The sequence below is a fragment of the Perca fluviatilis genome, chromosome 23 (assembly GCF_010015445.1).
Source record: "Perca fluviatilis chromosome 23, GENO_Pfluv_1.0, whole genome shotgun sequence".
Taxonomy (NCBI): domain Eukaryota; kingdom Metazoa; phylum Chordata; class Actinopteri; order Perciformes; family Percidae; genus Perca; species Perca fluviatilis.
In genome coordinates, this window is record NC_053134.1 from 23,733,933 (window position 1) to 23,758,885 (window position 24,953).

A 24,953-nucleotide genomic window follows, 5' to 3' on the forward strand; every position below is an offset into this window, starting at 1 on the left:
GAGGCAGCGTCAGCTGAGTGAGACCACAGTCCCAGTCATGTGTCATGTCAGTGTGTGTGTGTGTGTGTGTGTGTGTGTGTGTGTGTGTGTGTGTGTGTGTCCACCCACCGGAGGTGCTCATGTGTGTGGAGGTGAAGCCGCTGAGTGTGTTCCTGCCGCTGCTCTCGCTGTAAGAAGGCATGGAGCTGATGATGGCCTGGAGGTACTTCTCCTGCTCCAGACTGGTGGAGTCGGCCTGGGAGGGCCCTGCACACAACAGACGACACATCAACAAACCAGAAAAAAATAAAATCAAATCTATTTTCTGATTCTAATCAATCTTCATTTGGATGATCCGACATCGCTTCATAATAGGGTATACCGTCTCTGCGTCACACCCTCTGAACTGTGGAAATCACTTGTAAAAATGTGTTTTTGTACAACTCATAACTCACTGACTGGAAAGCCTGTAGAGTTGCATTTTTCATTTTCTTGTATTGACTGCTGTAGTGTGTAAATTAATGTTACTGCTTTGGGGTCAATTCTTAACAGTCAAATTTTGAATAATCCGCTAGGTCAGAGGGTTCCTTGTACAATATACAGCATTAGTTCTCCCAAAATATATTTCATATCAAAGATAAATTGGTACTGTAACTGAAATGTCCATAATCGCATCAATACTGAATCAAACCGGGACCTTATGAAACAGAATTGATTCAGGAAATCGGTGGAGATACCCAGCCCTAGAACAAACCTTTATGCATCAGGTAACTCTTCTTTATTGTTAGCATACAAGCTGCAAAAAGGATTGCAGTGTGTCCTGTAATGAACTGAATTCCCCCCCCCCGGGATCAATAAAGTATTTTAAATGGCTCATTCATTGGGCTTGACAAAAAATGCATCTTGCCTCTTAACCTGTGACCCCTGTCCTCCTTCCTACAAGGTCACTCCTCCGCTGGAGGAGCTCCGAGTGTTTATCTAGGCAGCTAACATTTAACGACTGGTGAGGAAATGAGTGGACATATGTATAAAGCAGGGCATTCCCCAAAAAATAACCAGCAACATTCCCTGGTAATATCAATTCAATGTTGATGACGATCAACGTGGGGCCTAAAATAGATAGAACAGTCTTTTACCTGAAGCAGGGGCATTAGGGGACTTGAAGAAGCCCACCACCCCCTTTGCGTGGAGGCCTGCAGATCGCAGCAGGACGGCCTTGGTTCGGGAATTCCTCCAGCAAACGACGGGGAAGCGATTCTGCCGGTAGCAGCGGCAGATTCTCTGTATTGTCGTGTCTGGGATGCTCTGAGGCACAATCAGCAGGCCGGGGTAGCTGTGACACACACACACACACACACACACACACACACACACACACACACACACACATTGTATAAAGCACTGAAGAGATTGTGTCTATACATGAGTCCATCCTCTAACCCCTCATCGTGCCTGCTGTCTTCCAGTGCTCTCTCACCTCCTGCAGACGGTGTACATGCGGTTGACGGTGGAAATCCTGAAAGGCTCGTTTTTCGAACGCGTCAGGCTGTTACTGAGCGTGCCCAGACCGAGGCGCTGGTAGTCGCGGCAACAGGCGCGCTCCACGACGTTGCTCATGGTCTGTCTGTCGGATGAGCGCATGGTGGAGGAGAGGGTGAGGGAGCTCTGGTCCACTTCCTCTGAAACTGTGAAGGCACACGGGACAACTCACGGCATTAACAACAGCTCATACACCCGTGGCAGTTGTCTACAGCTGAGCTGGGAACCTTAAGGAAATGTCATTTGTGTTTAAAATGACTAGGGATGTTAACAGTTAACCAACAATAAGAATTTTGACCGATTAATACAATCCGTTAAAAACAATTATTAAAAAAAATTATAAATAAAACAGGCTATACAATCTATTTCTTAACTACTAGTTAACTTGCTGGCCCTCTGCTGGACGGTGCTCACAGACACATGCCACTATATTGATGAGGACCAGCGGTCCTACACACAGAGCATGTCAGGCATACACGCCGTTCCAGGAAAGTGGCTGCATGTGTACACGACAATGCACGGAACATTGTGGCTGCACGACCGCTACAAGTCCGCCGCTATCAGCGGAAAGTATGTTTGAGCCTCCTGGATGGGTGAACTGGGACTCCGTTGCCTGCTTGTTGGTTTACGGTTAGCGATCGGTTAACGAGGGCCGGCTATCGGTCAGAAAAAAAAACCTCTAAATTAGCATGCCTAAAAATGACATAGTGACACCAGACACAGAGAATTAACACACTTTCTAAGGAGGCCTGAAAAGAGCATTTGACAGTGATTACCTGAAATTTCATCCTCATCCAGCTCTGACTGGAAGCTGCTCCGGTTTTCCCAGGTGGGGGGGGAATACTTCTTCTTGGTCACATACTGCCGGCCGATGGTCCTCTTGGCACTCTTCACCAGGTTTTTGGAGAGTGTCCTGAGAAAGAAAGAGAAAGTTGAACATCACTGTCCTGGTTCAACAGTATATCCCATTCAGAGTCACTCGGCATCCACTTCCTGTTGGGTCTTTTAGCGCATGCATGCGCGCATCGCCCCACCACACGCACACACAACAACAACACACACAACAACACCACACCAACACAACCACACACACACACACACACACACACACACACACACACTTAGATTTGAAAGCAGTGTCAAACCCCAGCTGACAATAAACTGAGTGTGCCACTGGTTTAGCATGCCACACGGCAACAGTCTGAAGTAATGGGTCTGAATGGAGGATGGAAACAACAGGGCCCATAAAACGGCTGCCACATTTTCCTCTGATGAATTATTCAAAGGCTTCTCTCGCGCTCCTTTCATTCTCCAGGAAAGAAAGTGGGAGTGTGGTCAGGGGGTTGGGAGGGGACTGAGAGTTGGTTGCCGAAACTAAAGCGAACACAAATAAAGAGAACACAGACAGGAAACTAAAATGTATTAGATGAACACATTAAATCAAAACCAGGGCATTATATAATATAGAAAAGTAACGCACATCTGAGGCTACATAACGGAAGATTACTCATAAGGTCACTCTGGCTCAAATAATAATTATAAAAGGGAACGAGCAGAGGAAGATTAAAGCAATCTTTTCTCAATGCATGATACTCATGAAAGTCTTCCATGCACAAAATTTACTTTTTTCATCCACAAGCCAAATTTTACCAGCTAGTCAATAGATTACCATTGTTTTTTTTTGTCTTGTGAGTGAAGCAAATCCACCTGCCACTTGCATATTTTACCAGCAATTGGCTAGTAAGATAATACACAATGTAGTACCTTGCTTCCATGTTGTTGCTCTGAGAGCTCCAATCGGTTCTCCTCCTGCAGTTTAAACTGATTAAACTGAAAAGTATCATGTGGATGATACGGCGCCAAAGCTCAGAGATAAATGTGACTAGATGCAGCCAGTCGGGAATTAAAAAAAAAAGCTACTTTGCACTCACTCCCTGCAGACCTGAGAGCATGTTTTCACACTCGCGCGTGACAGAGGTGACGAGACATGCACGCACATGACATGACAACGCTTTAGAATAAAGGCATGTCCTGACCCGGTTTCTGAGGCTGCAGTTGCTCCTGCAGGAAAGCCTTCCTTGTTGTGCACACATTGTTTAGGTTCATACAGCCAAATCACAGGGGAAGCACAAACACAGACATGTACTTAAGTGGCTTGTGTTTTGTGCAGGTTTGCAGTAATGTCGGCTAAGAATAGTGTTGTAGACAGACTTCTTTTGTACTCTCAATCTTATAGACTTTAATGAGCCTTGAACCGCTGCTTGAGTTGTTTGTTAACAATGCAATGCAGTCCACAGTCAGTAGTCAGGCTAGTTTTAAACTTTGCACAAATTGCACATCAACGTGATCTGCCAACAGGGTGTCATCTCTTATCTTTCTCCTTAACAGTAACTGTGACATACACTGACCTAAAGGATTATTAGGAACACCATATTAATACCGTGTTTGACCCCCTTTCACCTTTAGAACTGCCTTAATTCTTCGTGGCATTGATTCAACAAGGTGCTGGAAGCATTCTTTAGAAATGTTGGCCCATATTGAGAGGATAGCATCTTGCTGTTGATGGAGATTTGTGGGATGCACATCCAGGGCTGCTGGTGTAGCCCATCTGCCTCAAGGTTGTGCGTGTTGCGGCTTCACAAATGCTTTGCTGCATACCTCGGTTGTAACCAGTGGTTATTTGAGTCAAAGTTGATCTTCTATCAGCTGGAATCAGTCGGCCCATTCTCCTCTGACCTCTAGCATCAACAAGGCATTTTCACCCCCCAGGACTGCAGCTTACTGGATGTTTTTCCTTTTTCAGACCATTTGTTGTAAACCCTAGAAATGGTTGTGCGTGACAATCCCAGTAACTGAGCAGATTGTGAAATACTCGTCTGGCACCAACAACCACGCCACGCTCAAAGTTGCTTAGATCACCTTTCTTTCCCATTCTGACATTCAGTTTGGAGTTCAGGAGATCGTCTAGACCTGGACCACACCCCTAAATGCAGTGAAGCAGCTGCCATGTGATTGGTTGATTAGATAATTGCATTAACGAGAAATCTTACAAGTGTTCCTAATAATCCTTTAGGTGAGTGTATAAAGTCTACTTGTGCTACATTTGGGGGTTAAAGAACACAACAGGACATCACACAAAGGGGCCGTTTAAGTGACACTGGATTGCTTTTTCTAGTGTGAACGGGCCCTTAGCCTGATGAAATATGGGCTGAGCATTCTTGAGCTGGAGGTGTAAATGCAACAGCTGGCGTACAGATGTGAAGCATCATCTGTGTCACCTGGTGAGTTACTGTACTGTAATGAACGCTCTGTGCTTGACTCACAGGGTGTTGCGGGGGGATTTAACAGCCTGTCGCTTCCTTGATGGACACGGTGCTTGTGTTGCTGATGGATGGATCATCTTCTTAGTTTTTGAGTTTCTCTTGCATATAATGTCGTAGGAATTGTCCTATTTGTTCTCTTAAAAAGTGTTGCTCGGTGTTCTGAATCTGAAGCTTTACTACGTGCGCACGGGAGGAACGCCACTTTCTCTCTCGTCCGTCCAGCGTACCTCTCCTCATACACAATGTTTAATCCACAAACAGACACAGAGTCTCTGTCCTCAGACAGGAGACGTTTTGAGCCATGCATGCTACACAATGCTTCATTTTTCCTAAAATAAGTCCACAAGTCATGTTAATATCCTCCACACATCCATTTGTTGTGGTAAAAGAAACCCTCTGACGCTGTCCTCTGACCATTTGTATGGAAAACATGACCCTTTGATGCTGTGGCAGTTTTGATCTTATGTCTCTCAGCTAAAATCCCTCAGACTAATTAAAATCTTCAATTTAAAAATGTATTTCTCACAATAAACATTTTATGTACTGACAAATAACATTCATTCTGCATGGGTGGTTCCTTACCTGAGTGACTGGTTCTTGTCCTTGGTCTTGTGCTCCACCACCATCTTCCCGCACTGACCCACAGTGAAGGCGAAGGTGCCCTGGACGTGCTGAGGATAGCGCAGCTTGTGCATGTGCTTCCTGAAAACCTCAGCCAGGTCTGATGCGACCTCCTCGTCAAACGCAATCTTCATCAGCTACAGACAGACAGAGAAACAGTGAAATCAGTACAGTAAGCAAAGAAAAGAACTGGATATTTGCTATAGGAGGTGAAAACACAAAGCTAGGTTCACGGTAGCCACGGTGTTCCCGGCGTGAAGCGTGCGAGCCATAAAATGATTGTCACCAAGGCTGTCGTTTCCGGCACGAGGGCTCTGCAGCGCGTGGTCGCGCACCTCTTAACTTTTATAACTCGGCACGCGCTGCGCTTTCAGCTCAAAATGGCCTGCTGGGAAGACAGGCCCGAACAGCCTAGCCTGTACAAACATCTGTATGGTTCTTCATGTACAGACCACATTCTTGAATATGTGGTCAGAGAGAGACACCACACTGGGATAAGAAAAAACATTTTGCTGAAGAGTGTGGAAAAACATGAGGGGGCTCTTTTTCTCGAAGCCAAAAACAACGGCTACATGGAAAGAGTGTTACAGACCGACAGTAGTTTGGATTTGGAGATAAACGACAGTCGCGTTAATGATTAGAGTAGATAAATGCATTGTTTGGCTGGCCCGTCGGCGTTTATCATGTCTTTACTACTGTTGCCAGGCAGCCTGCTTTCCTTTCCTTGACCGCTCTCTTCTTCTCCATTCTATGTCTTGCTTATTCACAGATTATTTTGTTTGTACGTCCCCTGGTGTTTGGGAGAATACTGCAACAAACACCGCGTTGAGCATAAACATCTCCGTTCACAAGCGTCTCTGTACATAAAACGTCTCCATGCATGCCACGGTGTTGCACGTGCGTGTAACCACAGATTAAGAGTACCTGGAAGGTGCAGGAGCGCAGCTGTAGCCCCTCCTGGACAAACTGATCCATTGGTATAGTGACCGAGATCCTCTTCTCCTTAGTCAGAGAGGCAATGGGGAAGGAGCGAGTCACCACCTGCTCCCCCACTGCAGGAGGAAGACACAGACAAAAAGCTGGGATTTAGAGGACCCACAGACCTGCGTGTGTGAGTGCGCGTGTGTGTGTGTGTGTGTGTGAGACCAGCCCTGTTAATGTCAATCACTGTAGCTTTGCTTTGCATCAAATGAATGGATAATAATCATAAAAATATGTTTACTCAAATTTTCTGAAATTATTATTTCAGCAACAATTCCTCATAAAGCTGTGGTAGCCAGTTTATTTTTGGCATCGTTGGGCAAACATTCCATAATAACCTTTCAGCAATTTGTAGTTCAAGTGTTTACAAAGAAAACTAGACTTCTCCACTCCTCTTGGCTCTGTTTTCAGGCTTTAGCCAATCTATTCCGTGACTGGAGACTTGGAGACTGTTCGTGTGTGTCTGTGTGTTAGCGCGAGTGTGTGCAGCATCTCTCACCCAGTGGGTCGTTGGGCGTGCCCTTGAAGATGAGCCGGTAGTTGGTGAGGAAGATGGCGCCCTCAGCAGGGAGCAGAGGCGGCCCTCCCATCAGCCCCGTGGCCTCCTCGCGGCCATCGGGGATCAGGTGGACCCGCATGCCGTCCATCACCAGCTCCTCCCCGGGCAACAGCGTCGGCCTCAGCAGCTTGGGCTGCACACAGACAGGAAGAGAGGAGGGAGATTAATGACGACATTTATATATATATATATAAAAAAAAATAAATAAATAAAAAAAAAAAGACTAGACTTTAGCCAGATATTTCCACACCTGATTCCCAGAAAAATGTACCATAAATTAAACATATTTGTAAAATAATTTCTGTGAAGCAGCCAATTTGCCATAGAATTCATCAGGATCTCTAACTGTAATGACCGTCTGCATCGTCTGATATTTCAGTGCGAACCCTGCGTAGACATTTCAGTCTAGCAGGATAATAAGGCTGCACAAAGACACACCGGTGTTTCCCCGATATTCATTCTGCAGCAGCACACCTCGGCTCTCCTGTTTTACCGAGTGCGGGTACGCCCAAAATACATGGCCACGGACGCGGCGCAACACATCTGCTGCAGCAGGTCCGCAGCAGAGTGCGTCTGTACTCGACACTCAAACTGCTACACTGACCACGAGAGCCGCGCTCACCGCGCGGGAAACACACTGCACACACGAGAGCGAAGGAGAGACCGGTTAACAGGCTCGGTAGTAAACAACACGCTGACATGCTGAAGGATTCTGGGTTTTAAATAAGTGCTGTGCGGTGGATCTAATTTATAACGAGGTGAAGAGAGGTTCATGTGGATTTGGAAGTTACTGAGATATATAATAATTTCATAGTCTGAAGTTCCTTCAAATAGTTAAAGAAACTTGAAAGTGTTACATTTGAGAATGGAATTTAGTGTGGGGTTACATTACATGTCATTTAGCTGACGCTTTTATCCAAAGCGACTTACATTTTGCTATATATCAGAGGTCACACACCTCTGGAGCAACTAGGGGTTAAGTGTCTTGCTCAGGGACACATTGGTTGATGTATCACAGTGGGAATCAAACCCAGATCTCCCACACCAAAGGCACGTGTCATATCCACTGTGGCATCACCACCACTAGGGGAAACACTGTACACTAAAATGACCCTGAAAATGTTTATTTAAGAAACAAATCCCTCTAAGGCTGGGGCTCCAGAACCCCCTAAGGGTGTTGAGATGAATCTAAGGCGTCACGAGAAGTAGTAAACAAGTTAAAACTGTATAGTTTTACCCCTTTGGGCCTTTGAAATCATTCAAATAAAATTGTCTGAAAAAAGATAAAAATCACTCTGAACTTCACACAACCCTTGCAGCCTGGGATGAGGGGTCCCAAGTAGACACAGCTTCGAATTTATGGGTCACAAGCAAAAAAAAGGCTGCTCCAAACTGCATGATGTCCCAGTGGGAACCCTGTTAAGTTATTTGGGCTCAGCAAGGATTATACAACTGAATAATTCTACACTAAAGCGATGCTGAAAGTTTGCAGACAACACTCGTTACCATTATTCATTTATGAAATGGCAACATGCAGCACTAATCAGACGTGGCACCTACAACTGTAATATACAATAAAACACCAGTAATTGTGCATCCCTACATATATACTGTATATACATTTCATGACCAAACAATCACTCCACAAAATCAAAATCTCATGCGAATCACAAGCATGCTGAGGTTACTGGCTGGCTGACCTGCACTGTTTGGGAAGTTTAGACCAAAAAAAAAAAAAAAAGACTGATATTGAAATGATTGTTGCATAACACAAATGTTCTGGATTGGTGGGATCTTGGCAGAGATGATGTTAGAAACTATACAAGATAAATACACTGAAATAAATGTATAATAATATTGATTTGGGTGTGTTTATGCAATGGGATGTTCATTCCATATTTAAAAAAATAAAAATAAGGACTGTGTTGTTTTGAACAGTCCCTGAGGAGCCAAAGATCGACTACAGGACTCTGTGGGCTGCTGAGCTTTTCTGAATACCAACAGTATGAAATATGAAGCTGGCCTTGTCCTCTGCCCCCTTCACATCACTTCCTGTTCCCCCAGTGAGGCCCCGGGGAGCTTCCTAAGGAACTCCACCTCTGATAGGAAATGAATTACAACTTTGGCAACCCGTTTCCTAATCGGTTACACAACACCTACTGCCACACATGGCTGTCACCGCCACTGCAGCTGGCAACCACATGGCAGAAAAAGGGCAGAGCTTCCTCTGTGGGCATTTAACTGCTGAGACTTGAATAGCTGTAAATTTCACACAAATGTTTCTGCTCAGCCCTCGATCTCATATCCACTAGCTGCACTGAGCATGCCTGCTCACGACATGACATGCACGCTACAAAAGAAAATTGTGACGGGACATTGTGAGAGACACGCGGAACGACATTACCACTCACGAGTCTTTAGTCAATTAGACAAAACATGTCACATTAAGCCAGCGTCCCTCTCCAACACAATGCACGCAGGACCAACAGCACCCTTCAGACTGAAGGCACTCGACTCTGCAGGGCCTCGGGGAGCTACAGCAGCCAGGCTGAGCTCCACCTGGGCCTCTGAGACCACACGGCACAACAAGGGAGCGCAATCACCAGGCATGCACTGCTTAGGCGTGCTGTGAGTCACACAGTTCTGTCTCTGGCGGACAGACGTACCTGCTGTGACACTGTGAGCCTGAGCTGTAGGGTTTGGTGGAGAGGGGAGTGGGCGCGGCTGGCGGGGGCTCTGCATGGCCTTTGTCCAGTGGAATGTAAAAATAGGAATTGGTTACCTTTTGGATCGGAGGCAGCCGCTTACTCTCCCGGTGGACTGCGTCTAACGTCTCGATATGCATCTGAACAATATCTGCAAAGAGGCGGACAGAAAGCACAGCGATAAAGTGACGCATTTCGCCATGGCGTTTGGTTGTGATGCTCTTCTGCGGTACAAAGAGGGATCTGTGAGTGTGGCACGTCTCGGTGGCTCCGTACCTGGGATCATGGCGTGGAGAGCCTTCAGGTGCTCGTTGGTCACGCCGCTCTCGTTACACACTTTGTCTACGAAGCGGTTAATGAAGCGCACCACCGAGTTAGCCACGTCAGAGCTCTCGGCGTCTTCGAAGCCGCTCTCTGTGTCGTAGCTCTCCGCCATGCTGCCTGCAATACTGCAAGACAAAAAGAACGGCTTTAAACATTTAGGTTTCTGAATTGTGCACAACCGGCTTTTGAAAAATAAATACTACAGCAGGAAATAAAGCAGGACGTGAGCTTAGCATCACTGATGAAGTGTCAATGTGTGATTACATTCAGTATGAAACCATCACACACTCCTGCCACCCTGTATCAGTGGAGATGTGTCGACTTTTTAACCTGGGAACAGTTTCTCCTTATGGGCTGAATTAACTTCTTTGGGCTCAAATTAAATTCGGAACGATTTTTACATGTTTTTTTTACTTTGACTTTTTTTTTTAATTTCTAACGGCAATGAAAAATTAATATTGGAATGAAATGATATTCACTTAACAGATTGCTGATAGCAGATCGTGAATGATCCTTTATCACTCACTCGTCAGGATGAGTTTGCCCAATGATTGGTTGCCCAAAATAAGATTTGGGGATTTTAAAATAAAGGTTCATCTTTACGAATGTTTAAGTGCTCATATTATGCTTTTGGGCTTTTCCCCTTTCCTTTATTGTGTTATATATCTTTTTTGTGCACGTTATAGGTTTACTAAGTGAAAAAGCCCAAAGTCCACCCCAAAGGGACTTACCATCTCCAACAGTAAACACTGTTCACCAACTGCTCTGTTCACCAACTGCTGTTCACCAACTGCTCCAAACAGCTCTATTGTAGTCCAGCCTTTTTTCTTTTTATGTTGACACCACATAGTGCCATTTCATTTTGAGATTATTTTCCATAGGATATTGAAGTTCATATTGAAGTGTTTTGGCATGCCTGGCTGAGTGGCACTATATCCATGGAATTGAAAGGGGGATTTAATTCTTGCATGTTTTGTGTTGTTGTGCATGATCAAATGGCATCCCCCCCCCCCCCTCTCTGCTTTTTTCACAAATGGCACCCTGGTTATATGTTACAGTGATAATAACTATATTGCCCAGCCCTTGTGAGAAGGCGACCCTTAAGAGCCAGCCACAGAGCAGTTATTTTGAAGTTTTTAGCCCGGACCCCCATGAAGGCTGACCGCTGGCTGGTACCTGTTTGTGACGTAGCTGTTGCTGACGCTTTCCACGTCGCCGAGGCCGGAGCTCCTCAGCAGCCGGTTCTTGCTGGTGTCCAGCGGCAGCAGCAGGTAGCTCATCCTGTTGGCGTAGTGGATGGCCTGGCTGAACACCGTGCTCTCCTCCTTCTGCACGCGCTCCGTCTGCAGCTCCTTGCTGAGCGTCGGCCACAGGCGGCTCTGCTCCGACGCCAGCTCCAGGGCGCTGATCTCCCTCCGACTGCCTGACCCGTCCGGCTGCTCCTGAGAACAAATCACACGAGGATCCGTCAACCATTAATCATCTTCGAGGCCAAAGTGGCACTCGGCTCAGCAGGCTGGCACACGGACTCATTAGTCTACCAGCTGTGGTGGCAGATTGCTTTAAAACTAAATCACCAAAAGTTTTGAAGAATGTTCAAGACCATCAATCATCATGTCTTTGTTCACTCTGGTATAGAGATGCAACGATACCACTTTTTTAAATTTTTTTTTTTACAAATCTAAGCAGTACTGTGCCTTTTTTTCTATTTAAAGCTCAGTGCCCGTGGGCTGGACATTTTCCTGCGCTCTTGTCAATAAAATAAATTATATGTCTGTCAGGAAAGCACTAATATTTTTTATTGGGATTGTTTATTTTATTATATTAGCTTTTGTGATAAATATTCTGTGTTTGACTGTTGAATGTTCCATGCTTATTAAAAGAAAAACACGTATTGCTGGCAATTCATATCCATGTTTACATCCTTGCATTTTATATATATATATATATATATATATATAAAATGCAATCTGAATATCTGGCAGAAGAATGGCCATTAGATTTTGTTCCCCAAATCGTTCAGCCATAGTAGCATATTGAGTGGAACGTAGGTACTCACAGAGTTGTTGTGCTGCTCTCCCTCTTCTGTCTCTAGGTACAGAGCTCGGATGTGGCTCTGAACGTCGCTGTAGAACATGGCCTCCCAGAACTGCATTGTGGTCCACACCATGTGCTCCTGGACGCAGCTGTAGGCAAACTGAGTGATGCCCGCGCCCATTTTCTGTCACGCACACAAACACAGGAAGAGAAGTTTAGGAGGGGAGACGAGCCACTTGACATGTCTGAACACTCCGAACTAGAGTATTCATGTTCAGCCATCCCACGATCTCAAAATCCCCTCACTCATTCAAAACCAAGAGGGCACACTGGATCTCTACTGACTTCATGAGTTCTTAGCTGTGGCTAAGGCTTAATCTGGGCCATGTGGAAGGACTTTGGCGATGCGGGTTAGGAACTTACTCTGCAGAAGGCTGTGACCAGTGGAAGGAGGGCAGCTGCAATACCATGTTCATCTATATGCGAGCAGTCCTGAACAGAAACAGATAAGCAACCAATGATGTGACAACTTGTGAACCATAAAACACAACTTTATTCAAAAATATATATCTCCTGAGGCTAATTATTCAACTATTTATTGTATCCACTTTCAATTTTGTCCTCTTTACACTGTATCTTAAACAGCACATAGCTTAAAATCTGACACTCGTAGATCTTCTAAATGACTTCTCCTTTGGCATCATTATCAAAAAGATAAAGTCCTTTTGTTGTCCTAGTGTGTTTAGCCATGCTAGGATGAATGGTAATGACTTTGGAGATCCTCTGAAACCTCTGATCAGAAAGCGGACAGCACATCAGCCTCCGGTGAAAGATAAACTACTCAAATAACAAAAAGGAGTAGGCCTACACATTATGAAGAAAGGAGAAATCATATTTAAAATAGGGCTGTCAATGTGTGGCTGGGTTAGCGCAGCTGGTAGAGCAGGCGCACATATATATAGAGGTTTACTCCTCGACGCAGCGGCCGTGGGTTCGTCCGACCTGCGGCCCTTTGCTGCATGTCATTCCCCCTCTCTCCCCTTTCATGTCTTTATCTGTCCTGTGAAAATACAGGCCTAAAAATGCCCCAAACAATAATCGTAAAAAAATAAATAAAAATAGGGCTGTCAAGCGATTTAAATATTTAATCGCGATTGCGCATGATTGTCTATTAACTTGCGATTAATCACACATTTTCTATCTCTTCTATATGTGCTGTTGTTTAAATGTTTTTAATGCTTATGTATGTGAGCAGACAAATATGCCCGCTTTATGACAATGTTTATTATTATCGCAACAATCCAAAACAATGACAAATATTGTCTAGAATATTCTCCGGAACAACATTAATACTGTATGCTCATGCTGAAAGTAAAATATGGCAAACCCAAGCCCATCAAGCAACAACAGATATGACTACATGACTTTTTATCCAGCGTGGCGTGTCTTTTGCGAGGCGGAGGAGGGGGGAGGGGGTACACTTGGCCAACATGTGGTATCTGAGACTGGATGTACTCCCGTGGTAACTCAGTTCACACTGACAGTACATGCAAATGACTTTAGTCTCGTGGAGAGAACCATCTGGAAGGGCTTTGTAACTCAACTTGCCATTTGAAAGACCCTTTTCTCTATCCAGAAAGAGCTTTGTTTCTGCTAGCCACCCACAACAAAGATCAACGTTACTGCTGCATCGCTTCCTGATTTCCCAAACTACAGAAACGGCCCGAGGCCCAAATCACAGAGCGTACGTGCATTAATCGAGCGTCAAAAAAATTGTGGCGTTGAAAACTGGTTATCATCATGTTCATTTTGACAGCCCTACTATGAAATACAAAGATCTGAAAGTACGATGGAAACGATGCCAGTGGTAGAATAAATGCTCAAATCAAGACCAATATTTAAACAGTGGCGTCCGGCTGATAATAATACATAATACACTGTCACAGCAGACACTGCGACCTTACTTTTAAAGTCTGTGGTTGCAACGTAAGGTCGCAGCCGTGCCTGTAGTAATATCACACATTTTCGTGAATCCAGGTACATTTTATGAACCAAATAAATATAAGGTTGTTGTCTACCAGCGGTCCCTGGGGACGCCGATGCCGCCGCCTTTGCCAGGCAGCGGCGGCGCACCGAGCTCCAGGGAGCCGGGGATGAGAGCAGGCGGGCGGGTGTCCCATCTGAGCAGAGCACCGAAACAAAAACACTGACAACATCACTGACAGTATGACAAGTACATCCAAAACACAACATTCACTCTCAGTGGCTTCTGGGACATGAGAAATACTTTCACAGTACTAATGTTCACAAATACAAAAAAAAAAAACACACAGAGCCGAGGAATGGTAGCCCCACCGAGTGGAAGAGATCACGCCACACCACTGACCCGGCCGCGTGGAGCTAATCTCGCCGCAGTGTCATCTGCCATGTTATAAATTCAGATGGATTGTGATTGGCTGTCGGTGTTTTTATATATCGCTCATCAAGTCTCTCTGAAAGTGATCCCAGCGATACGGTTCGCCACTGTCGTCGTCGTTATAGTTGTGGTGTGGACTTCACCATGGAATTGAGTTAGAACAATTTTTTAAACTTAATATTTGTAGTTATGGTTCTTGGTGCGGACGGCCCTCAATCCAGAACAACACATCGTTGAAAATATCATGATTACATTAAATGAGCTGTCCTCAATTATTTGTCTCAAACATATCTTTACTATGTCATGTGATGTGCTACTTCAGTACAATACAAACAAATATGACTGGGACCACTACAGATGAACATTTAAGATCTATATTCACATTATATAAACCAGGAGGAAACTAGGATTTGGCCTCGTTTTATTCGCTACACCATATATTTTAGTGATAGTCTAGTATTTGCTGGCTCACCTGTAAGGTGCAGTTCATCATTCGGACAATGTAGTCAAACTGCTGGTCATCCAGCACAGCTCGGTTCTGCAGGACGTGCTGATTGAGCTCCTGGGTCAAACAAATCCGGGCTGCCCGCCCCTTCAGCGCCCGCAGTACAGCTGGCATTAACTGGACAGAGGAGATGACAACAACAGCTGAATCCCACAGGAAAAATACACATTTCAAAATAAACAGAGTCAACTCTTGAGGGAAAAGCCACTAGAAGCCAGTAGGGCTGGATCTGAATATTTGAATATTAGATGGGTAGGTATTCGATTTTCAATTTTGGGATGTGAAGATTTGTGTTTTATTTATTTATTTTTTTTTTTTAAACGTGCATGCAGGCTGAAATTTACTGTGGTGTTTTGTTCATATTAAGCGGCTAGCTGCTGGGTAATTAATGCAGCGCTATGTTGTCCATCTCAGCCAAGATCGGAGAAATGCTGAGTTACAAGCGAGCAGTCAGATGTGTGTAGAGGTCTGTACGGTTATACTGTAGCAGCCTGGTGTCGTTTTCAGGCAATTTGATAAAGGTAAAGATAGCACGACCGTTTATACTGACAATGCTCTAGTAAGGCTGGCTGGGTGAGCATTCATTCCCAAACACTGCGTCTGTCTTCACTCATCACAGAGTCTGGCAAAAACGCAGGGCTTTCCATTTATTTTGAATGCCTGCAGCAAAAAGTTAAGTCTGATAAAACTTCTGGAGAAAATCAACCCGACGTCAACCTACGGTGGACAATCACCGGAGATCAGACTCGTCTGTCCGTGTTGCTGCGTGCGAGTCCCGTTAAAGTTACAGGAAACAGGAAACATCACTGGCCATCGCTTCCACAAAAAAGTTACGAAGGTAAAAAACGAAACACAAGCACTGAACTGACGAAGAGTTTGTGGAACAACAGGTGACTGTGTCTTGCAACAACAAAGCAAAGTCGCTTGAACTCTCGCTTCATCTCTTTTCTTTTTCTTCGCTGCCTTCACGTGATGCCTTCATGGGCTGTCGGGAATAACAGCCTGTAAGCATGGTTTGCTGGTGGAATCACAGAAGAAGTGTGGAGAATTGGAGTAATCCGCTTCTGTAAAAAACGGGTGACTAAGAAAGACTTTTTTTACTTGTTGCCAAGGGCTGGCAAGCTACGAGACATTCTCTGGATGGACAGTGGGGAGTGGCCGCCCCATCTTGGTTTGAAAGTGCCGGCATCCAGGCAGTCTGGTGGTGTGTCTGTGGCGCAGGGCGTGTGTAATTAAAGTCAGCAATCACTACAAGCAGGATAAATGCCGATCCCCAATCAGTTTAAAAAAAAGAAGCCAAAATCGGCTCCGATCCGATACTGTGATCGTGACCATCCCTACTAGAAGCTAAAATGAACTTTGAGGGGTTTTGGGTTCTGCTAAGTAGGTATGCAGTGTTTTGTGATAGAGTTCACCAAACTGTAGTGACTGTCCCGTCGGTCTGGTCATGCAGGGAGGAGTCCCCCTTACCTTCTTGGCCTCCAGCATCTTGTTCTCGAAGATGTACGTGATGCAGTTCCTGACCACCTCCAGCCTGCGGGCGCTGTTGGCCATCACGATGCCGTTCCTGTCCACGGTGTCTCCTGCGGAGACATGGGAGAAGTGATCAGACACTCATTCATCACTGGGCACGGGCCTCAACCCCATTAAACACCCACTGTGAGACAGACTGTTCACACAGGAAGTTTGAGTTGAAAGTGAAAGATATAGTCAACTTGGTGTTGCCCGCTGCCTTACAACAAACTTCTGACAAGTGTTCACCACCTTCGCTCTGACCAACGCCACGTGGCTTTTTAACCATCTGAGGTCTAAGTGCATTTTTACATTTCTTTTTACATTTTAAGTATGTTTTCTTATAACCTGATACCCATGTGTTTCATATCAAAATGTTCAGAACAGTGGCCGGGGTGGCTCAGTGGGTAGAGCAGGGGCACGTCTACTGAGACGCTTAGACCGGTTACACACTGGATGCGTCGCGTGAGCGCGTCAGCTGCGTGGCGTGTCCGTTTATATTTCAGCTCCCACGTTTCAGCTCCCACAGGTTAGAGCTTACACATTCCCCGAGTGACACGCACGTCTCAGGCGCGGATCAAGCCGTGCCGGAAACCCGTGCCTGCTAGAAGTAGAACTGACGCCTATTTTTCACGCGGCACGCAAGTGTGTTGGAAGAGTTTCCAGGCAAAATAGAATAGGAAAAGATGTTTACATGTCATTTAGACACGCATACATATTAATAAATGACATGTTGATGTTTGAAAGTCTCTAGGATTTGATATAAATGCAGATATAAATGTAATTAATAATAATATTTCTAATATTGCACCTGTCAATACAGAACGAAATATTCTGGAGCCTATTTTGCCGTCAATACTGCCGATGTTGTCTTTGCTGTAATCAGATCAGTATATATTTATGTTTAACATGGTATTTCATTTTATCAATGGGAAACATCCATGTGTCCAGACAAGGCTAGCAGCAGCAGCACCGCGTCAGACACCTTTCTGGTGTGGAAAGACAGAAAAATCCACGCAGCTGACACGCAACAGAAACGCCACGCTCACGCCACGCAGCCAGGGTGTAACTGGCCTCGACGCAGAGGTCCAGGGTTGTCCTCAGAGGGTTAAACATCACAGCTACACATTTTCTACTTTACAAGTGCACGCTTCTGATTTCAAATGATCCAGACATTTTCATCTGAGTCCAGCGTCAGTCCCCTCCCCAGCTCACCCAGCGGGGGCCCAGATGGCACCATGCCCTTGAGCTCCGCCTTGACCACAGGAGGTGCAGTCTTGAGCTTGGCGGCAGCGTGGTCGATGAAGAGCTGCACAGCGACATCGTCCAGCGCAGGGAACGGCGTCGGATTGTTTCCGCCGCTCTGGCTGTTTTCTGACGGCCGCTGGACTTTGTGCATGGCCACAGCGGGGTACGGATTCTCCTAGAGGGAGGGGAAGACAGAGAGGGAATAAAGAAGGGACAGCGTGGACAACTGGTGAGATAAGGAAAACAAAGAAGCGACTGAACAAAAACAGAGCTTGAAGAGAAAAGGACATGTCTCATACTATTAGCTATTAGAGACGGGGAGAGAAAAAGAAAAATGGAGAGTGACGAGATATACTGGGCCAAAAAAGTGACGGAGAGGAGAGTCTCACAAGAGGAAACTGGTGGGAAAGAAAGAGACGCAGCAGGACTAACAGGAGACCAGCAGGATAAAGGGTAAGTAATAGGTAGTCTTTAAGAAATGCTATTTGTTGTCAATTATATTAAAAACATACATTTTTGAAGAGCAGCTCAGCCAGTTCCTTGACGTGGTTCAGGACTTTGTGTGGACAGGCCTCCTCTTGTCGTATCCGCTCCACGTGATTGGCCACCAGCTGTGGAAACGGGACAAAAGAAGTAAGCTCACCTCAAATGTCAGCAACTACCTTTCATATCTGAGCCACGTGTGTTCAATTGCCCTCAATAGCACAGTGACGCACAACACAAAAGGCTACATCTACACTGCTACGTTTCGGTTTAAAAACCTAGTATCTTTTGCTACGTTTACGCCTCGCGTGCACAGTACTCCGGCGTTTCCGAGCCCCTAAAATGGAGACAGGCTGCCCCCGTTTTGGTTTGAAAACTCTGGGGTTGCTTTGCAGTCTGGACGGGCACAAACAGATCAAGAGTCCTATTTGTTAGGTAGCTTACATACCTTTCAGTAACAGTTTCCCCTCGTCGTCGCTCCAAGAAAATAAATCCATGGTCTTACTTTTCACCATTGTTTCACCATTTTCTTTATATTACACATCCATGATTTTGAACTGCAGAGTATGTCAGACAGCTTCCCGTTCACACCGGCACACGCATGCCTAGTGTATGCCAACAGTCACGTGACATGCGTCTTCAGACGTGTTAATATGGACGGAGATTAGTTCTGCTAGGGGGCTAAACGCTCTTGTGTAGACAGAGATTGGTTTTGTCTGAAAACGCCGCTTAAAAATGAAAACGTAGTGGTGTAGATGTGGCCTTAGTCTAGCTGTGCTGACAGACTCACGTCATCAAACAGGTCGGTGGCTCTGTAAGGAGGCCCTCGCTCGGACACGAAGCCCGCAAACGCCATGCCGTCCAACACCTTCATGAGGAAGTCGTCCTCCGTCAGCGACCTCTGACCCAGGAAGGCAGCCTGTGGACACACACGTCACACTGATCAGCTGCTGTTCTCAATCGCACACTGGCCTGCCTTTGAAGACTCTTCATTCGTCCTCTTGAGAACACAGATGATTGGTCAGAGCTGTGGTCACATGCAGTATTCAGTACAGACCTTGTGGAAGCGGATCACCGGTTCTGGGTGAATGCGGATGATGTGTAAACACCAGCGATAGCCCTGGAAGAGCCGAGCGAACAGCCACAGGAAGACTCCCCGGATCTCCTTATCCTGAAACACACGGTCAAGTTAAAGCCAGCCAGCCAGCAAGCCAGCAAAAAACACCCACACACCCAAACCCACACACCCACACCATTGACCCTTTAACGTCTTTTTCATGCCAACAAGCATCAAATATAAAACCTACCCTGCCGGTTAGACATTAGGCCTCTCAGAACAGCACAGTGTACAAACTTGGACTAAATCTGTCCACTATAAAAAGTCTGTTTTGGTTGAGGCTATGAGCAATTTGGCCGTAACAACAGTTTACTCTGGTGAGATCTCAGATTGCGGTAACTCAGTATGCTGTCTATTGAAAAGTGTTGCCTCTTGAAGTTAATGCTGTGCCCAGAATGTGTCATTGTGCTGACTTTACAGGCAACATTTAGGAGAAGTGCTGCACAATTAGGACTAATGAAAAACATTTTCATTTGGTTAATTGAAATAAAGTGGAGAAACTTTTAACATTATTAAAACCTTAGTCTCGCTTTGCCAGACCTTCCTCCACAGCGCTGCGGAGGAGGGTCTGGCTAGTCCACACAGCATTCCGGGATGGGAGAAAAACGTGCTCTGGTTTATTGGCATTTCTTTAAACCAATCACAATCGTTTTGGGCGGTGCTAAGCACTGGGAAAAGCCACGGTGCCTCTGCAAAATAGCCTCTGGAAGGAACTTGTTTTGGTGGAACGCGTGTACGTTCAAAAGTTGTTTAAGTCGTGCAACAGAAAACTCTGATTGGACAGATAGTCTAGCTAGCTGTCTGGATTTACCCTGCAGAGATCTGAGGAGCAGTTAACCATAGTCCTCACAAATCCACCGGAGGTTAGAACGCCAACACAAAGGAAGAGGAAGGTAACAGACATCCGGCTGAAAAGAGTGAAATCCAGCAGAATTATCGACGGCAACGGAGCAAATCCCGGAAGTGAAACGTCGTGGATATTATAGACTATAAAATCCTCAACATAAACGTGAGACGTCCTGCTTTTTTGAGAACAAAGCTGCTGAGAAAAGCTGGCCAAGTTGACAGCAGAGAGGTTTTCTTACCTGGATCTTGAGTGCCGAGGGTTGTGTGGATAGAGGGGGGAAGGCGTGATCAGCGACTTCCAGCTCTGGATCCAAAACCTACAACAGCAACAACATGAAAGCCACCGTCAATCACTATTCAACTGCCTCTCATAGGCTCTCTACTGGAGCTTTGTTCCTGCTGCATCAGTGGAACTCTGGACTAACTAAATGACTTTTCTTACATCTAATGGTTGTAGTGGGTCCCCAGTGGACTTCTTTAGCAAGTTTTGCCTTTTAAGGATTTTCAATTTTTTTTAGTTTCAAAGTTTTATTGTCATATGTACAGTAAGGAAACATGTTCCCTGTACAATTACATTCTTCCTTTACTGTCCACAGAATGGAAAACATGAAGGAAAAAAAACTGAGAGAAGACCCGTAACACCCCCCCACCAAATACATGCACCTAAGTCTCTTACAAACCTAGGGAAAACACTGGTATCTAGTGATTCCTAGTGACAGTGTGCTAGCAGAAACTTCTCAGGTATGGCCCAGACTTGTTTTTCTGACATTTTATAGACAAAATAATGAATCGATTAATAGAGAAAATAACCAGCAGATTAATTGATAATGATAACAATGGTTAGTTGCAGCCCTTTTTTTATTTATTTTTAGCCATAGTGGCTATAGTACAGAAATAAATTGCTATACAAAACAATTTGTGGTGGGCTACTCATGTGGACCACCAATTAACACAAACACATGACTAAATATAAATATATTTTGGTCAAAAGCTTGTAGAAAAGTGGAAGCAATTAAAATAGTCCATGTTTTATAGTGTGGAGACAGACACTGCAGGAGCAGCAGCCAGAGCCCTATCAACAAATACTACCTTGGAAACAGTATCAGTGCCAGTCTCAGGCCATTCCATTAAAATTTCATTCAGCTAAGTGTAAGGAGAGCACAGCACTTAAATCCCTGAATCAGAGTTGCTACCCAACAATCTACAGCACCATCGTTTGTGCAGACTGCAGCGAGGGAGGTCAGCCCCACCTGTGTGAGCTGATCGGACTGATACTTCTGGGTCTGTTGGGGTCATTAATCCTGCACCCAGGTGGAAAAGTGCTCAATTAAGCTACAATCCTCCAGTTAATACATCTGTGTTGGTGTTTGTACACACTGAGGCCCATAACCCGGTGAACTTCCCTTCAACCCGTCTCCAGCTCGCATTCCATCCATGCAGAGCAAGGACCACAACACACAAGAGTCTCCAGGTTAGAAGCCATAAAGCACACAGAGCAACCAGTGACAGAAACTGTCCATAACACAAACACATGTGGCGTGACCCCCTGGATTTCACAATAAAAAAACTTGTTCATTTATTTATTAAATCTATTTATATTGAGCCTTGTCATCTTAGGCATTTAGCAGAAGCCCCGGTCAGTGGGTCGAGGTTCAGTGTCTCGGTTGAGGACACTTTGACACACAGCTGATGGTAGGAACAAATAAGCTGTTGTTGGGATTCTGGGATTGTACACATCTGTTTTTATGTGACAGTAGTTCTAAAAAAAAAAATAAAAACACTGTCAAAAGTCCATGATGCAATCATAAACAAAATCCTTACAGTGTAGGATCCATGGGACAAAATTGTGGTTTATTTTATTGCACAAATACCCCTTTTCCACTAAAATGAGCGTGCATATGCAGGTTTTATACGTGGAGCAAACAGTCTAAAAATAGGCCAGAGACTGCTTTGCTCTCCCATCACGTGTGCATTTCTTTGTGTCACATTCAACGTCATGAATGCGCCGGAAAACAGATTTAGTAAACCGTAGAAAGCAGTATGGAGGCCATAGACAATGTTAAGGAGGTTTCTTATTTTTCATATCCGTTATTATTCGGTGCCTCTTTCAAACTCGGTGCAAACCAATTTGGAACAATGTGGGAAGACAGAGAAAAGGAGCACTTCTTTTTGGTGGTGGTTGAAAAAAGTGTAACAAGGTGCTCTTGTGCTCTCTAGTGCAAGGGTCATCCGATCATCAGGTCATCAGAACAGCGTGAAAACCAAGGCACTGTTAACGCAAAAGTTAAAACGCCTTTATTGATGTGGCGAAAGGTAAAACAAAAAAAAAAGCAGCCACGCGTTGCGGCACACAGGCCTTCTTTGTCCCTAAAGACTTTAACTTTTTCTTTAACAAGGGTGCCTTGGTTTTCACGCTGTTCTGAAGTAATTTGCTGTTTGCACGGAGATGAATGTCGGACAGAATTTGGGGCCGAGATGACCGAGCAGAGCTGTAGTCAAGTCCACCTTTGTCGAGTCCAAGACCAGTACTAGTCGAGACCGAGTCAAGACCAACTCTAAAGAGTCAAGTCCAAGTCATGAACGAGTGCAAAAAAGTTTGAGTCCAAGATCGTAGAAAGAAAGGGTCAAATTAGGCCACATGATTTATATAAAATATAAAATGGAAATGTTCCCATTCTTGAACTTATTCCTTGTCCTGAAGAATCCATAGGACAAAGTGCTCGCTGACATTGTGTGTGCGGCCAAAATGAAAGTGATTGATAGCTGATGATTGAGGTATTATGATGCAGCCAGGTGTATACCAGGCGACCAATCTCGATGCCTGTTCTAGATGGATTTTGAATTTAACTTATACCTGTTTTCTGAACGAGCGCTTTATCAATGGTTTTGTTTTGAAGGAGGAAGTTACTTTAGAACTCAAGTAACAAAGTCAAGACCAACTAGAATATTTGGCGAGTCAAATGGCCGAGTTCGAGACAAGTCTGAGTCCAAATACCAACCAGTCCAAGACAAGCCCGAACCGATAGAAACAGCGTGTCAACTCCGGACTCAAGTACTACAGCCCTGTGACAGAGTCACAGCATCGCGCAGGAAAAAAGGGGCGAAAACTAGCGTATCCACCGCGGGTGTCATGTGACAAAATAAACTGTGCAGTTCTTCTATGTAGATCATGCAGCATAACATCCAACTGCAACTGTAGCATTCATTGTAGTTTTTTTACTCGACGTCTGCAAAGAGAGAGACTGTATCTTCAGTTTCTATTTTGTTGAAGTAACAAAAACAGGACAATACATTTCTTACAGCACAAACATTTCAAATACGACGAGAGTCCGTGGGAAGAGCATCGATTCCCAAACTTTAGGCTCCTCGCAACATCCAAATACACACTTGGCACATCTCAGCTGAGACACAGCAGTGAATGCCAGCTCCATCCTCTCCCAAATAAACATATCCTACCCTTTGCCTCAGTGACATCTCCAAAAACTCCAACCCTGTTCAACCCGCAGAAAGAAAACCGTGGTCTGGGGTGTGCCAATCTTTTACCAGAAACTCATCAGTAGGAGACAATAATCAAATAAAGTCAATCCTCATGTTTTAAACAGGACTGCAATCACAGCTACAGCAAACAAACCAGACTATCCAGGGAGGGATGATTTGGCGTCATAACACACAGAAGGATTTTCCCATAACCCGGAACTGACCCAGTGCTATAGAGATCAAGATAACTAGAAGCAATCCAACGCCATATAGAGATGGATCCACGATGGTTGTCCTGAATTGATTAGAGCAGGAGGTTTTACTATAAATAGTTTCACGTTTCACTCTTAAAATATTGAGTTTCTGAATCTTTTACACTGATGAACAGACAAAGACTTAATATCTCTAAATATCAGAGATTAAATAACTGATTGAAAAAGTATTTACCCCCACTCAGGACAACATTTATTAGAGGCAGCCGTACAGCTTGAGTCTTAGTATGTATGTGGTTTCAGCCTTGCACAATATGGACACCGCAATTTCTTAATTTGTCTTTGCAAAAGTCCCTCAAAAGTGCCGTCAAGTTGCATGGAGACAGAAAGTGCACAACACATTTCCAGAACATTGACGTTCCAAAAATGAATGTTCTCTGCCCTGCAAGTCTGTGTTCTTCGTATTTTTATATTCATATGTGAAGATTTGCTTTCGCCTTGACATTAAAGAGGCGACATGTCTCTGTGGATGGCAATGTCAGTCGGTCGGTCCAACACTTTGGTCCGGACTGAAATATCTCTATTGGATGCTAACGTGCTGATGTGAGCGTTTAGCTGAAGTTCAGCCTCACAGAACATTTCACGGAAGGGATCGCCCTCTTCCCAGCATTGCACGCTAGTTGGCTATCCGCCAGTTTCTGTTCACTGACCACTGACAAGCAAAGAAAACAGACTACAGCAGGGGTGTCAAACTCATTCCAGTTCATGGGCCACATCCCCCTAAATTGATCTCAAGTGGGCCAGACCAGTGAACCACGCCAGAAAGATCAGAAACTTTATCTGCCACAGAGTTTCTTGTCCACTTGATGTTGGCAAACGCAAGTTGCTTCTGCTAGGACAGCGTTCTAAGGCCATTGCAGGGAAAAAATAATGTTACGGACCCGGGAGAGAGGGGAAATATGGCTCAGTGGGTAGAGCAGGCGCACATAAACATAAGGTTTATGCCTCGACGCAGAGGTCCAGGGTTTGAGTCCGACCTGTGACGATTTCTTGCATGTCTTCCCCCTCT

General features: G+C 45.0%; 1 protein-coding gene across 1 annotated transcript in view; it reads right to left on the reverse strand.

Annotated features, from left to right (window-relative positions):
- sbf1 (SET binding factor 1) overlaps positions 1 to 24,953 on the reverse strand; it is a 91,008-nt gene that overhangs the window by 15,594 nt on the left and 50,461 nt on the right. Inside the window, 20 exon segments of the mRNA XM_039791559.1 lie at positions 109 to 246; positions 1,116 to 1,312; positions 1,457 to 1,664; positions 2,295 to 2,431; positions 5,424 to 5,599; positions 6,387 to 6,514; positions 6,943 to 7,135; positions 9,785 to 9,858; positions 9,984 to 10,156; positions 11,208 to 11,473; positions 12,091 to 12,252; positions 12,492 to 12,560; positions 14,147 to 14,248; positions 14,957 to 15,106; positions 16,460 to 16,572; positions 17,717 to 17,924; positions 18,262 to 18,360; positions 19,023 to 19,151; positions 19,290 to 19,403; positions 20,435 to 20,512. Of these exon segments, the coding sequence (XP_039647493.1) occupies positions 109 to 246; positions 1,116 to 1,312; positions 1,457 to 1,664; positions 2,295 to 2,431; positions 5,424 to 5,599; positions 6,387 to 6,514; positions 6,943 to 7,135; positions 9,785 to 9,858; positions 9,984 to 10,156; positions 11,208 to 11,473; positions 12,091 to 12,252; positions 12,492 to 12,560; positions 14,147 to 14,248; positions 14,957 to 15,106; positions 16,460 to 16,572; positions 17,717 to 17,924; positions 18,262 to 18,360; positions 19,023 to 19,151; positions 19,290 to 19,403; positions 20,435 to 20,512 (2,914 nt within the window).